The sequence below is a fragment of the Somniosus microcephalus genome, chromosome 2 (genome assembly GCF_052327205.1).
Source record: "Somniosus microcephalus isolate GS21.2 chromosome 2, FLI_Smic_1.0, whole genome shotgun sequence".
Taxonomy (NCBI): Eukaryota; Metazoa; Chordata; class Chondrichthyes; order Squaliformes; family Somniosidae; genus Somniosus; species Somniosus microcephalus.
The window spans coordinates 155,523,947-155,539,554 of record NC_140988.1 but is presented as its reverse complement, the minus strand read 5'-3'; the positions used below and the strand labels follow the sequence as shown (position 1 = coordinate 155,539,554).

Below are 15,608 nucleotides of genomic sequence, written 5' to 3'. Positions count from 1 at the left end.
ACCACGGGTCCCTTCCATCCAATTTGAGTACATACCCATTATCCCTACTCTCTGTCTTCAACCGCCTAACCAGTCTTCTAACCAGGTCAATAATTTGCCTTCAATTCCATGAGCTTTAATTTTACCTAAGAGTCACTCTTATTTTCTCTTCCCCCTTTCCCCCCCAACCCCCAGTTTACATGAACATTCTTCTGACCCGATTTACCCCAACCACCATATCCATCGGCACTACTGGCTGCTACCTGATGTTGTTCCGGGGGTCGGACTAAGCTGCACTCTAGGTGGGAGTTCCTGATGTCACTGTGGTGAGATGGCAAGTTCCCTGTCCCCCTCGGCCACCAATGTCTTAAGTTCATTTTATAACAATACAGGCAGATAAGCCCTGTTTATTTGACATCGCTTCCAGTTATTTTTGTTTCCTGCAGCAGACTGAAGAAGAGTTCAATCCCCAAGCATAGCATCTAATAGAAACTGGGGTGGTGGTGAAGGACCAATCCAATCAGAAAAATGGTCATGGAGCCTGGGGCAGAACAGGACAATTACAACTGGGTAATGTACAGGAAACTTTGGTTTATCCGGAGGTTAACTATCCGGAATGCTCGAGCCACCAGCAAAAATCAGGAGCCGTTTCGTTAGGTTTTTTTTCTTGTCGTTGCTTTCTTTTCACCAGTCAGGCTCTGCAAGGTCTCGCTGAAGCTGTTGCTAAGCTACAAAGACGCTTGCAAGGTACGGCCGACTGTTTAGAAGCTAAGCAACAGGGTTTGTTGCCAGATGCGGAGCTCAAAATCTCTGTATGTTTCAACATTAGCGCTGGTTTGTCTGGCAGTTTTGATGGGACGGCAACAGCTCGGTCCCGTTGGTGCCGGATAGCGCAAAGTTTCCTGTAGTCTGTCCAGTGACCTCAGTGAAAAATCGAACCCCTGTTAATTTTAGCCTACAAACATTGACAAGTAGATGCTGGGTCCCAAACACCGCCTGTCCATGTAAAAGCCAGATGGTTAGTATGGATGGTACATTATGTGAAACTGGACTGTAAAATGTGAGTGAGAAAGATACGTATACCGTGTCTTCATCTCAGTGCAACACTATATTTCTCTGTCAGCTCAATTTGGTATGAGTGGATGTTTTTACTGTCTGGGCTTTACAGGTTGCTCTGATATCTTGAGCGTGTGTCGCCTTTTTTAAGTTATTTCTGGGACAAGTAGAATTTAAGTGGAAGAAGTGACTTTTTTTAATAAATGGGACAATTGTGCCATCCTAGAATAATTATTATTTGCTGGTTTTACAATGTTATGTGGCTTACTAATTATTAACTTGTGATTATGCAATGCTTATACAGGTGGATTTGTATAGGTGCCCCATATATTTTGGATGTGCAGAGCGAAGTAACTCCATACTAAACATAATTGTTTTTCCCTTTTCCATTGCTTCCAATTGCATAATTTCCTCTCGCAAGTAAAAACTTGCTTTCCCGTGCCACATATATCTGCAACGGGAGATGTTTCAGCATTGAGTCTCTTGAGAGGCTGCATTGACATAGGCCATCATAGATCCTAGGTTTCTACAGAGGGATGAACTAGCTGAGATGAATGGCCTCTCTCATCTGTGCTTATCTTTGTGGCATATGTTTGGATAGTTTTTGGAGCGAAACTAATCTCAAGGTTGGTTTGCTTTGTGTTTCTTCCTGTTAAAATTTCCAAGTCAGTGTGATTGTGTGGTAGATCAGGTTCTGGCTTAATTTGCGACCTCCGTGCCCGTTTAACTGTGGCGTTTTCAGTGTTAGCACAGTTTTCCCAAGGATTTCTGATTAGTAGCTGCCACGTTGACATGTTTGCCCATTTGTAGTTCCGCATTCTCTTTCAAGTAAAAGATCCCATGGCACTATTTGAAGAAGGGCAGGGGAGTTGTCCTGGCCAACATTTATGCCTCAACCAACACCATAAAAAAATTATCTGCTCATTTATCTCATTGCTGTTTATGGGACCATGCTGTGTGCAAAGTGACTGCTGGGTTTCCCTACTTTACACTGGCACTGAAAATTAACTATTACAAGTGTGGAGTCTCATTCCTTCAGGTATTAATTGTTTTTGGAGATTTTAAAAATGTAAAAAAAAATACTTTTCATTTGTCTTATTTCTCTCTCTTAATCCAATCTTTTTTCCCCTCTCTATTTCTCTTTCTGTAACTGATTTGATATTGAATTCACCCACTCTAGTTTACACTTCCTTCTCGGTCCTTGCGCAGTTTAGTTCTCAATCCTTCACTCTGATTGATTAAGGAGATACACCGTTCACTCAGGTTCCAGATGCCTAGTTTCCCTCGCTGCGGTGTTATCAGCTCGCACTTTCAGCAACTTGTCATGCAAAAAATTAAAAGAACGAAATGTGCAAGGGGAATTCTAACAGGCGACACCGTTCGATACTCTGCTACAGCAAAATATGGCCCATTATTTTGAATGGTCATAGTTTATCCTCTTTAAAAAAAAAACATATCTTTGTTTACAGATACAAATCAATCTCAATTTCCACAGAATGGTATTTGAACTTTTAAGTTCTAAATAGTTTCCTAATTTTTAAGGTTAGTACGCTTAGGCAATTAGTATTTAACTTGGAAACAGGCAAACTTTCTGACCTTGAGCGTGGCCAATTCTCAAACTAGGCAACCAACCCTTTATCAAACTTTTGATGCTTGACTGATTTAATTGATTTTTTTTGAGGAATGGAATTATGGGCCCGGATTGTGCTGTCAGTGGCGAACCAATGGCACTCACCATTAATTACGCTTACAGCTGCCCACAGACTTTTAAGTGGACTTTTGCACAGCAACTTACGGTAATTAGAGAGCCATTTCAGTGTGGCGCCTTCTACAGGGGATCTGGGACCTGTATGAACAGGGAAAGCAACAGCATGTCTCCTCAACCAATCAGATTGAAGAATCTTTACTGAGACACAGGGGGAAAAATTCAGTTGGTAGCGCCACCCGTTAGCGCCTTAAGAGGGCGCTAAGTGGGGCACAAAGCAACTAGCGCCCGGGCGTGGCGATATCTGCGCCTCTCGCGAAATTGACCGGACATTTTGCGGCAGCGCTAAACAATACCGCCACGATCTCCTGCGCCGGCAGATCGTGACGTCAGTCGAGTGCACAACGCCCCGGACTGGATATTGAGTGGCGCCCCCTGCCTTACCGCCTGCCGCTAGCAACGACAGGTTGAGGGGAGCGTTATGCTGCCAGAAAGGGACTAGGGGAGCGCTATTTAAAGGCGACCACTTCCTGCCTTTTTCTGTCGGTGACATTTTTGCACCATGAATTCTGAGAGAGAGAGAGACTTCTGGAGAGATTCAACGCTGTGTGAAGGAGTTTTGGGTACTGAGCAGCACTTTGCAGGTTGGTTTTGATTTGCCCTTGTATCGATTTAGAAGAGACTATGGGGTCTGCACTCTGAGCTCTTCCCCTGGTTCTCTCCATTGTTCTTTCCAGCAGATTTGATGTACAGGTCGCTCCAGGCTGAGATTCAGTCCGAGATTCAAGGCTGCAATGAGCAGGATGTGGATGGAGAGCAAGATCAACCCTCCCCTTTAAGATAAAAACAGAAAATGCAGGAGAAACTCAGCAGGTCAAGCAGCATCTGTGAAGAGAGAAACAGATTTAACGTTTCAGGTCGATGACCATTCTTCAGAACTCCCCTTTAAGAATTGGACGGTACCAGTGTGTCTGTGTTCCATTGCTGACTGAAATCACATGAGCTTCGCCAGCACTGTGAGGTAGCGCCTCGCTCCTCGGCCTTAGCGCTTTAAGAGAGGTGTGTAGCACCTGATTTAGCGCTCCAATCACCTCCAGGGGCGATAAAAGCCAAGTTTGCTGTCGGAGGCAATAATTAGCGCCAGGCGCTAAACTTTGCACACCGTCAATAATAGCGCCCCAAATGGGGCAATACCGAATTTTTCCCCCACACAGTCTAAACCAGGAAGTTAGAATATTTAATTCGATGTAAAATCATGTACAGAAAGTGAGAGAAAGAGAGCAAAAGAAAGATGGGATTAAGAGAGATATAAGTGATGGAAAGAAAAACATTAAAAAAAATTATTTTAATTTTTAATTTTTTTTAGTCTACAACAATAATTAAAATTTGAAGGAATGAGATTCCACACTTGTAAAAGTAAATTTTCACTGCCAGAGAGGTTGTTTGGTAGTAATTAAGACTTCTCTCACTGCTAAAAAAAATAACTTACACTTGAATGGACAAGCCCTAACTTTTTCTGGTGTGTTTAGTGGGTATCTAGTGGGCAAGTACTGCAACTTCACACCGTTGCATCTGTGTGACTGCTGAGTCTCTCAGCGAGGTACCGGTGCAGCGGAGCTTGTGGAAGTGCAGGGGAACTCTGACAGCAGCTTCCTGATTGCTGCATTTAACTGCGCATGTGTGGATGCTGGAAGTTGATGTCAAATTTACTCCTTAATAACGGTGAGCGCTGATATCCTCACTGTTATTCCTACTGCAAAATCCGGGCCATGGAATTTTAGAAGGTATTCAACGAGGTCCCACATAAGAAATGTGCAGTGAACATTAAGGCCTATATATTAAAGAGGATTAGCTGCATGGACAGAGAGATGGTTATGGGACAGAAGCAGGGAATAGGGATTGTGACAAAGGTCCTGTCTTGTTTTGGTTTTTTAGAGGTTCCTTTAATTCAGTCATTAGTTACAAAGTTTTTTTTTAAAGAAAACTAACTATTCAGAATATTGTGCCCATCTTTATTCAATACAAATATTGGAAATTTTGTTGGTTGTCTGTAAAGCTTCAGGGGGAAGAAATAAACTACTTTCAAACAAATATAGACTGATTTGTTTAGTTATGTGTATTGCAGCTAGAATCACAGAAGGAGGCAATTCAGCCTGTCGTGCCTGTGCTGGCTCTTTGCAAGAGCTATCCAATTAGTTCCACATCCCAGCTTTTTCCCCCTAATCCTGCAAATTAGTCCCCTTCAAGCACCAATTGCCCTTTCAAAGTTCCTATGGAATGTGATCCCACCACCCTTTCAGGTAGTACGTTCCAGATCTTAACAGCCCTCTGTGAGGGAAAATAATTCTCTATTTCCCCTCTAGTTCTTTTGCCAATTATTTTAAATCTATGACCTCTGGTTATTGACTCACTTACCAGAGGAAATAGTTTCTCCCTACTTGCTATCAAAACCCTTTATAATTTTGAATACCTCTACTAGGTCTCCCCTTAACCTCCTCTGCTCTAAGGAGAACAATCCCAGCTTCTCCAATCTCTCCGCATAACTGAAATCCCTCATCCCCGGTATAATCTTGGTAAATCTCCTCTGCACCCTCTCCAGGGCCTTGACATCCTTCCCAAAGTGTGGTGCCCAGAATTGTACTCAATACTCCCTGAGGCCTAACCAGTGATTTTTAAAGGTTTAGCATGACTTCCTTGTTTTTGTATTTAGTGCCCCTATTTACAATGCCAAGTATCCTATATGCTTTCTTAACCAACTTATCAACTTGCCCTGGCACCTTCAAGGATTTGTGAATATGCACCCCTAGGTTCATCTGCTCTTGCATCTCCCCTCAAAATAGTACCATTTAGATTATACTGCCTCTCCATGTTGTTTCTCCCAAAGTGCATCACTTCACACTTATCTGCATTAAATTACATCTGCCGTATCCAATATCTCTACTCCCCTCTCCTCTGCTGCAACATTAACTTCATCCTCTTTTGTGAAGACAGATGCACAGTACTCACTCAGTATCTCAGTCATGCCCTCTGCCTCCACAAGAAGATTTTCTTTTTTGTCCCTAATCTGCCGCACCATTACTTTAACTATCCTTTTACTTTTTATATGTTGTTAAGATTTTTGGGTTCCCTTTTATATTGCCCGCCAATCTTTCCTTATGCTCTCGCTTAGTTGTTATTGTATCCTTTTTACAATTTCCCCCTGCATGCTCTATACTCTGCCTGGTTTTGTACTGTATTCTATACCTGGCATTTGTCATAAACCTTTTTCTGTTTTATTTTAATCTCACTTTCCTTTGTCATCCAGGGAGTTCTAACTTTGGATGCCCCATCTTTCCTCCTTATGGGAATTGCTTGGTTTTTACCCTTGAAGGCCTGCCATTGCTCATTTACTGTTCTCCTGGCCAATCTTTGTTTCCAGGCCACCTGTACCAGATCCCTTCTCAAATCACTGAAGTTGGCTCTCTTTCAGTTAGATATTTTCACTTTTGATTTATCTTTGTCCCTTTCCATAACTGTTTTAAACCTAATTATATTATGATCACTATTACCCAGATGTTCTCCCACTGCAACACACTCCACTTGCCCTACTATGCTTTTTTTTTTACAAATGTGTTTGATAGCTTTTCAAACTTAGGAATCCCCAGTAACATTTTTCGGGGATAACGATCTGTAGCTGTTGGAATCTGAGAGTTATTTTAGAATTCCTAGGTGACATAGCATTAAGAAATACAAGAAGGAAAGAAACACGATGTATATTTAAATTGTTAACAAAATTATAGCTTAGCATTTTTTATTCATTCATGGGATGTGGGTGCTGCTGGCAAGCCCAGCATTTATTGCCCATCCCTAGTTGCCCTTGAGAAGGTGGTGGTGAGCCGCCTTCTTGAACCGCTGCAGTCTGTGTGGTGAAGGTACTCCCACAGTGCTGTTAGGGAGGGAGTTCCAGGATTTTGACCCAGTGACGATAAAGGAACGGCAATATATTTCCAAATCAGGATGGTGTGTGACTTGGAGGGAAACTTGGAGGTGGTGGTGTTCCCATGCACCTGCTGCTCTTGACCTTCTAGGTGGTAGAGGTTGCGGGTTTGAGAGGCACTGTCGAAGAAGCCTTGGCGAGTTGCTGCAGTGCATCTTATAGATGGTGCACACTGCAGCCACGGTATACCGGTGGTGGAGGGAGTTAATGTTTAAGGTGGTGGGTGGGGTGCCAATCAAGCGGGCTGCTTTGTCCTGAATGGTGTCGAGCTTCTTGTGTTGTTGGAGCTGCATTCATCCAGCCAAGTGGAGAATTTAGATTGCCAGCTCTTGCTGTTTGCCTTCTGAGAAACTGGATAGGATTTCCACCATGAACATGAACGGATCTATATACTTTTATTCCATCACTTATTTGCTTGTTCATCTTTCATTACATAAATAAGCTTAATAGTTTAAACTTAACACGGGGCCTAATACTGAGATGCTCTACTGCATATTGACAATGAGATCCTATGGAGGCACTGGATAATTCCAATAGCTACAATAATAAATAGAAAGGTTGCTCTGTTTGTTATCCTGAGCATGTTACCAAAAGCTTACTTAGATATCGAAGCCTCGTTATGATACTCTCAAAGGTATAAGAAGCTGGGACTCACTGATGAAATTGATCTAAGACAGGACTGTCCAAAAGCTCTTTTGATCCGCCTGCAAAGATTCTGCAGCTTCCTGTCTTTGCTGCCTTCAGCAGTTTTGAACTTCAGCTCTTTAAAACTTTCACGCCTGAAGGCTGTTACCTGATTTGTCAAAATCCACCAATTAGAGGGCGACCTCTTCAGTTTCAGGCCGGGGAACTTAATAGCTGAAGCTTTCGGGTATTCTAGATTTGCAGAGGGGGATGGGCGGGGTTATCTCATCTTCGGGGGTATTGTTTTTTGTGTTTTTAGGGAGTTTTGCTTGATTGTGAATTGGAGACTCACTGTGTGTGTGTGTGTGTAGTGTGTGTGTGTGTGATTGTGTGTGTGTAGTGTGTGATTGTGTGTGTGTAGTGTGTGAAAACTGCGTTCACATTTGTGTGTGGGGGCTTGCATTACTGCATAATCATATTCATGGGTACAGTAGTGTGGTGATTATTGTACTGGACAACCCAGAGGCCATGAGTTCAAGTCCCACCATGGCAAGTTGTGAATTTGAGTTCAATAAATCTGTGGCCTAGCACCAGAAAACCTGCCAGATTGTTGTTAAAAAAACAAACAAACAACTAGTTCACTAATAAATGTCCAGCCTCTCTCAAAACTAGCCGGAAGCACTGAGTAATAAAAGTGCCAACACCAACGACCACAACGCCAAATTCTAGTATCACACAGGATATCTGTTTACTGAAAGTATAATAAATTGTTGTGTATCGCATAGCCCGATTTACAAACAAAACTCATTTAGTTTAATTTAAAATTTGTTTCATACTTGTATGTTAAACAAAAGAAAGGAAGAAAGACTTGAATTTATATCGCGCCTTTTGTGACTTTAGGCCGATAAAGTACTTTTGTGATGTAGGAAACGCGGCAACTAATTTGGGCACAGCAAGGTCCCACAAACAGCATAGAAGATAGGAGCAGGAGTAGGCCATTCGACCCCTCGAGCCTGCTCCGCCATTCAATGAGATCATGGCTGATCATCCAAACTCAGTACCCTGTCCCTGCCTTCTCCCCATATCCCTTGATCCCTTTAGCCTTAAGAAATATATCTAACTCCTTCTTGACTATATTTAATGAATTGGCCTCCACTGCCTTCTGTGGTAGAGAATTCCACAGGTTCACCACTCTCTGGGTGAAGAAATTCCTCCTCATCTCTGTCCTAAATGGCTTTCCCCTTATCCTTAGACTGTGACCCCTGGTTCTGGACCCCCCGACCATCGGGAACATCCTTCCTGCATCTAGTCTGTCCAGTCCTGTCAGAATTTTATCCCCTCTCATTCTTCTAAACTCCAGCGAGTATAAGCCCAATCGACCCAATCTCTCCTCGTACGTCATTCCTGCCATCCCAGGTATCAGCCTGGTGAATCTTCACTGCACTCCCTCCATGGCAAGAACATCCTTCCTCAGATAAGGCAACCAAAACTGCACACAATACTCAAGGTGTGGTCTCACCAAGGCCCTGTACAACTGCAGCAAGACATCCTTGTTCCTGTACTCGAACCCTCTCGCTACGAAGGCCAACATACCATTGCCTTCTTAACCGCCTGCTGCACCTGCATGCTTACCTTCAGTGACTGGTGCACAAGGACACCCAGGTCTCGTTGCACTTCCCCTTCTCCCAATCTATTGCCGTTCAGATAATCTGCCTTCCTGTTTTTGCCACCAAAGTGGATAACCTCGCATTTATCCACATTATCCTGCATCTGCCATGCTTCTGCCCAATCACCCAACCTATCCAAGTCATCCTGGATTTTCTCGGCATCCTCCTCACAGCACACACGCCCACCCAGCTTTGTGTCATCTGCAAACTTGGAGATATTACATCTAGTTCCCTCGTCTAGATCATTTATATATATTGTGAATAGCTGGGTCCTAGGACCGATCCCTGCGGTACCCCACTAGTCACTGCCTGCCACTCGGAAAAACACCCGTTTATTCCAACTCTTTGCTTCCAGTTCTCTATCCAAGTCAGTACCTTGCCTCCAATCCCATGTGCCTTAACTTTACACGCTAATCTCTTATGCGGGACTTTAACGAAAGCCTTCTGGAAGTCCAAATACACCACATCCACTGGTTCTCCCTTATCTAATCTACCAGTTACATCCTCAAAAAATTCCAGTAAATTAGTCAAGCACGATTTACCTTTTGTGAATCCACGTTGACTTTGTCCGATCCTGCAATGAGATAATGACAAGGTCATCCGTTTTGGTTGTTGGTTGAGAGATAAATATTGTCCAGGATACTGGGGAGAACTCCCCTGCTCTTAATCGAATAGTGCCATGGAATCTTTTACATTCACTAAATTTCTAAATGATTCACTTCTACTGCATTGCTTAAAGTCTACGCTAGACATATTATCCTGCTAAAATGTCTGTTCCCCTAGGCCAGATAACCTTTTATGTCCACTGCTGTATTTACCAATCAAAAAGAACTCGGCACCTTTTCCATAATCCTTAATACTTGAAAGGGAAGGTTCCTTTTGTTCAAAGAACAAATATTTTAGAGAAGAAAATATTAACCGTTAGAATTTTTATTGACTTCTTTCTTACCAGCACTGAAGACTGTAGAGTGGATCTCCATCCTTACTGTTCCAGTGACATCACCAACGGGGGGAGGTGGTGGTGGAATGGGGGCTGATTTTAAACTGACCTAGAGCTTCTCTGGAAATGTTGGACCCCACCAAACCATGCTACAGGCTGGGAAATCTGAATTCACAACCAATAATGTAGTTTTCCAGGCTCAAGTGGATTTTGAATGACACTCTGGACAGACCACAATCATGGCCCCACCTTCCCCCTCCCCACTGGTTCCTGTGGAGCCAGAACTAGGTGCTCTCTTTCAGTGGTTACCAGGCAGGGAGGGAGGCCTAACACTATGATTGTAAGAATATGGATGTTTAAAAGCTTCCATCAAAGTTCTCCCATGGCCTACCATTTTCTTCTTTAAAATGAGAAAGCACTTTGAAGCAAAAATACTGTCGCTAGACTTTACTTCCCTTTCTAAGAGATAAAAAGAAAAACTGGGAGTGCTGGAAATTTAAAATAATGACAGACAATGTTGGACCTGCAGAGCAGGTTGCTGAGCATCTATGAAGAAAAACTTAGGTTAGTCTTTCGAGTGGGACCCTTCATCAGATTGCTAAAACCTTACTGTTTAAAATTTAATACAATAAAATGTGAGTGCCATCTAAATTAACATTTTGTGTGCTATATTATGTATTTTTTTGTCCAGGTTTTGGCCCATTTGGAACCACCACCACTACCACAAGTGGACAAGCAGCAGGTTTTCCTTTTGGAGCATCTACAGGTACTGTAATGTTTATTGTATCAACTTACTTCATAGATCTTTTGCTGGTCAAATATTGCACTATAAAATTCCAGCATTTTCCTTTTAATAGGCATTTACTGCAAGCCATCTTACCCTCCACTCCCCTCCACACAGTTCAGTGAACTTGCTGTTTAAAATGTTTCTGTGGAAATAATTCTCATAAATAGATACAACTTTACCTAGTGTGACTTGACAGTCGTTAATAGTACCAGTTATTTGATAATGTAACCGTTCCATTTAATGAACATTATTGATAAATGAAATGAAGTATGATGTAGTTAGTAATTGTATAGCCTAAAAAAGTTCTTTAGACCCCTAGTAGTATTCCTGTGTGGTTACCTCCGGCGGGGGAATCAAGAACAAGGGGACGTAATCTTAAAATTAGAGCTAGGCTATTCAGTAGTGAAATCGGGAAGCATTTCTTCACACAAAGGGTGGTAGCAATTTGGAATTCTTTCCCCCAAAAGGGTGTGGATGCTGGGTCAATTTGAGCTTTCAAGACTGAGACAGATAGATTTTTGTAAGGTAAGGGTATCAAGGAATATAGAGCAAAAGTGGGAAAATGGAGTTGAGGTGCAGATCAGCCATGATCTAATTGAATAGTGGAGTAGGCTCGAGGTGCTGAATGGCCAACTTCTGTTCCGTATGTTCCTGTGTTACGAGATAATGTTTACATTGGCTCCCGGTTCCCAAATGTGGTTCATTTAAAATTCTCATCCTTGTGTTGAAGTGCCTTCATGGCCTCACCCTTCCCTATCTATGTAGCTCCCTCGCGCTCGAACTCTCCATTCCTCTGACTCTGGCCTCTTGTGCACTTCCTCACCAGTCACCGCTGTGACTTTAACTGCTTAGACCCCACACTCTGGAATTGCATAAACCACTGCCTCGCCACCTTCCTTTTCTCCTTAAAACCCATCTCTTTGATTAAGCTTTTGTCAATCCTATATCTCATTCTTTGTATTGACATCTATTTTTTCCTCACAGCTCTGTGATGTGCCTTTTGTTTTTTCTGTGTTAAAGATGCTTATGTCAATGCAAGTTGTTGATTTACAGCAAAGACTGAAGAGCAGTGTGCAAATTTACAAGCCTGGTAAACTTTGTAGTGATCAGAACTTCAAGATTATGTTATACATTTAAAGACTCCCCTCACCCTGCTCCAAATGGTCTCTACCACTTAAATCACTGCTGTTTTTAGACATTACTGAAGTGAAGAGATTGTAAAGTTTACTCAGCATTTGTCAAGTAGGAGTATTTTTGATTAATTATAACAACTTTTCAGTCTCTAGAGGCCATTACACGAACATTAAACCGAGAAATTAATCCCAAAAAGGAAAAAAACACAACTTATTTTGATGTAGAAAGTGAGACAGTCTTTTAATAGGGTGGGGTAGAGCTACAACAGACTACACAGGATCAAATGGAGCAGAGGAAGAATCTGTGAAGGAATAATCACTGAGTTTCCACACAACTTGATGAGTTGCTTTGTTTTACATTTAGCCAAAACTGGAGAGAAACTTATCCCATATTTGTCAATAAATGGGAATTTACAGCAGTAGTACAGTTACTCTATACAGATACATTTATTGTTGTCACTTTAATTTATTAGAGCTCTTGTGGTGCTTTAATTTTGTTTTCCTTTTTTGGAGTAAAGCAACACAGTTTGTAGCCCAAGATTCGTGTGTGGTTTTTCTCCGTCCTGTGACTGAAACTAAACATGGTTTTTGTAGTCATTATATGACACGAAACCTCGCTTGTATTGGCTTTACGTGACAAAAGATTTCCTGAAATTTGTACTTTGGTTGACTAGGTGTCAACCTTGGCTCACTCTCTCATCTGAGTCAGAAGATTATGGGTTCAAGCCCCACTCCAGAGGCTTGAGCGCATAATTTAGGATGACACTGAGGTGCCGTCTTTCCGATGAGATGTTAAAATGAGGCCCCATCTGCCCTCTCAGGTGGATGTGAAAAGATCCCATGGCACTATTCAAAGAAGAGCAGGGGAGTTCTGCCAGAGCCTAGACCTTCATTGACCACTAAAACAGGTTATCTGGTTATTTATCTCATTGCTATTTGTGGGACCTTGCTGTGTGCAAATTGGCTGCTGCATTTCCCTCCATTACAACAGTGACTAAATTTCAGAAGTACTTCATTGGCTGTAAAGCGCTTTGGGATCTCCCGTGGGCATGAAAGGCTCTATATAAATGCAAGTTCTTTCTTAGACTAGTCAATTTGTGCCACTTGCTCTCCTGCATGAGGATGAGTTCATTGAGTGTATTAGGGATGGGTTTCTTGAGCAGTATGTAACTGAACCGACCAGGGGGCAAGCAACCTTAGATCTGGTCCTGTGTAACGAGACAGGATTAATTAATAATGTCCTAGTAAAGGATCCCCTTGGAATGAGTGACCATAACATGGTTGAATTCCATATTCAATTAGAGGGTGAGAAGGTTGGATCTCAAACAAGCGTGCTAAGCTTGAATAAAGGAGACTATGAAGGTATGAGAGCGGAATTGAGTAGAGTGGATTGGGAAAATAGATTAAAGGGTAAGACGATACATGATCAGTGGTGTACATTTAAGGAGTTATTTTACAACTTCCAAAAAATATATATTCCACTGAGAAGAAAAGACAGCCATCCGTGGCTAAGTAAAGAAATTAAGGATAGTATTCGACTAAAAACAAGGGCATATAAGGTAGCCAAATCTAGTGGGAGGATAGAGGATTGGGAAAACTTTAAAAGACAGCAAAAAATAACAAAAAGATTGATTAAGAAAGGGAAGATAGATTATGAAAGTAAATTAGCAAAAAATATAAAAACAGATAGTAAGAGTTTTTATAGTTATATAAAAAGAAAAAGGGTGGCTAAAGTAAATGTTGGTCCCTTCGAGGATGAGACCGGGAAATTAATGGTGGGAAATATGGAGATGGCAAAAACACTGGATGAATATTTTATATCAGTCTTTACAGTAGAAGACACTAAGAATATCCCAACACTGGACAAACAGGGGGCTATAGGGGGGGAGGAGCTAAACACGATCAAAATCACTAAGGAAGTGGTACTCGGTAAAATAATGGGACTCGAGGCGGATAAATCACCTGGACCTGATGGCTTACATCCTAGGGTCTTGAGGGAAGTGGCGGTAGGGATTGTGGATGCATTGGTAATAATTTTCCAAAACTCCCTGGACTTGGCAAAGGTCCCGGCAGACTGGAAAACTGCTAATGTAACACCCTTATTTAAAAAGGGCAGTAGACAGAAGGCTGGAAACTATAGACCGGTTAGCCTAACATCTGTGGTAGGTAAAATTTTGGAGTCCATTATTAAGGAGACAGTAACAGGACATTTGGATAATCATAAATTAATAGGACAAAGTCAGCATGGTTTTATGAAGGGGAAGTCATGTTTGACAAATTTGCTGGAGTTCTTTGAGGAAGTAACATATAGGGTGGATAAAGGGGAACCAGTGGACGTAGTGTATTTAGACGTCCAAAAGGCATTTGACAAGGTGCCACACAAAAGATTATTGCTTAAGATAAAAAAATCACGGGATTGGGGGTAATATTCTGGCATGGATAGAGGATTGGCTATCTAAAAGAAGGCAGAGAGTTGGGATAAATGGTTCATTCTCAGACTGGCAATCAGTAACTAGTGGTGTTCCGCAGGGGTCAGTGCTGGGTCCCCAACTCTTTACAATCTATATTAACGATTTGGAGGAGGAGGGGACCGAGTGTAACATATCAAAGTTTGCAGATGATACTAAGATGGGAGGGAAAGTAGTGAGTGAGGAGTACATAAAAAACCTGCAAGGGGACATAGACAGACTAAGTAAGTGGGCAGAGATTTGGCAGATGGAATACAATACTGGAAAGTGTGAGGTTATGCACTTTGGCAGGAAAAATCGTAGAGCAAGTTATTATCTTAATGGCAAGAAACTGGAAAGTACTGAAGTACAAAGGGATCTGGGGGTCCTGGTGCACGAAACTCAAAAGGTTAGTATGCAGGTGCAGCAAGTGATTAAGGCGGCCAATGGAATGTTGGCTTTCATTGCTAGGGGGATAGAATATAAAAATAGGGAGGTGTTGCTTCAGTTGTACAAGGTATTGGTGAGACCGCACCTGGAATACTGCGTACAGTTTTGGTGTCCATACTTAAGAAAGGACATACTTGCTCTCGAGTCAGTACAAAGAAGGTTCACTCGGTTAATCCCGGGGATGAGGGGATGGACATATGAGGAGAGGTTGAGTAGATTGGGACTCTACTCATTGGAGTTCAGAAGAATGAGAGGCGATCTTATTGAAACATATAAGATTGTGAAGGGGTTGGATCGGGTGGATGCGGGGAGGATGTTCCCGATGATGGGTGAAACTAGAACTAGGGGGCATAGTCTTAGAATAAGGGGCTGCTCTTTCAAAACTGAGATGAGGAGGAACTACTTCACTCAGAGGGTGGTAGGTCCATGGAATATGCTGCCCCAAAAAGCTGTAGAAGCTACATCATTACATAAATTTAAAACAGAAATAGACAGTTTCCTAGAAGTAAAGGGAATTAAGGGTTACGGGGAGCGGGCAGGAATTTGGACATGAGTCTAGGTTCGGAGCGGTCATGGCCCTGTGGGTAGCGGAGCGGGCCCAGGGGCCGTGTAGCCTGATCCTGCTCCTATTTTGTGTGTCTAATTCTGTTAGATTCAGGAGATGGTTCTGTGATAGTGGATTGGCGGTTAGGATCAGATCAGCCATGATCTTATTGAATGGCGGAGCAGGCTCGAGGGGCCGATTGGCCTACTCCTGCTCCTATTTCTTATGTTATGCTCCAGAAATGTATTGATTCTTTTGATGCTATGATGTCATGCAGTAGTCCCTTGATATTTCTAGGAT

At 42.3% G+C, this 15,608-nt stretch overlaps 1 protein-coding gene across 2 annotated transcripts in view; it reads left to right on the top strand.

Annotated features, from left to right (window-relative positions):
• The window catches only part of nup54 (nucleoporin 54), a 103,249-nt gene that overhangs the window by 29,516 nt on the left and 58,125 nt on the right, over positions 1–15,608 (top strand). For both annotated transcript variants that reach the window (XM_085964230.1, XM_085964220.1), the window contains exon 3: positions 10,639–10,713. In XM_085964230.1, the coding sequence (XP_085820356.1) occupies positions 10,639–10,713 (75 nt within the window). The remainder of the gene's footprint in view (positions 1–10,638; positions 10,714–15,608) is intronic.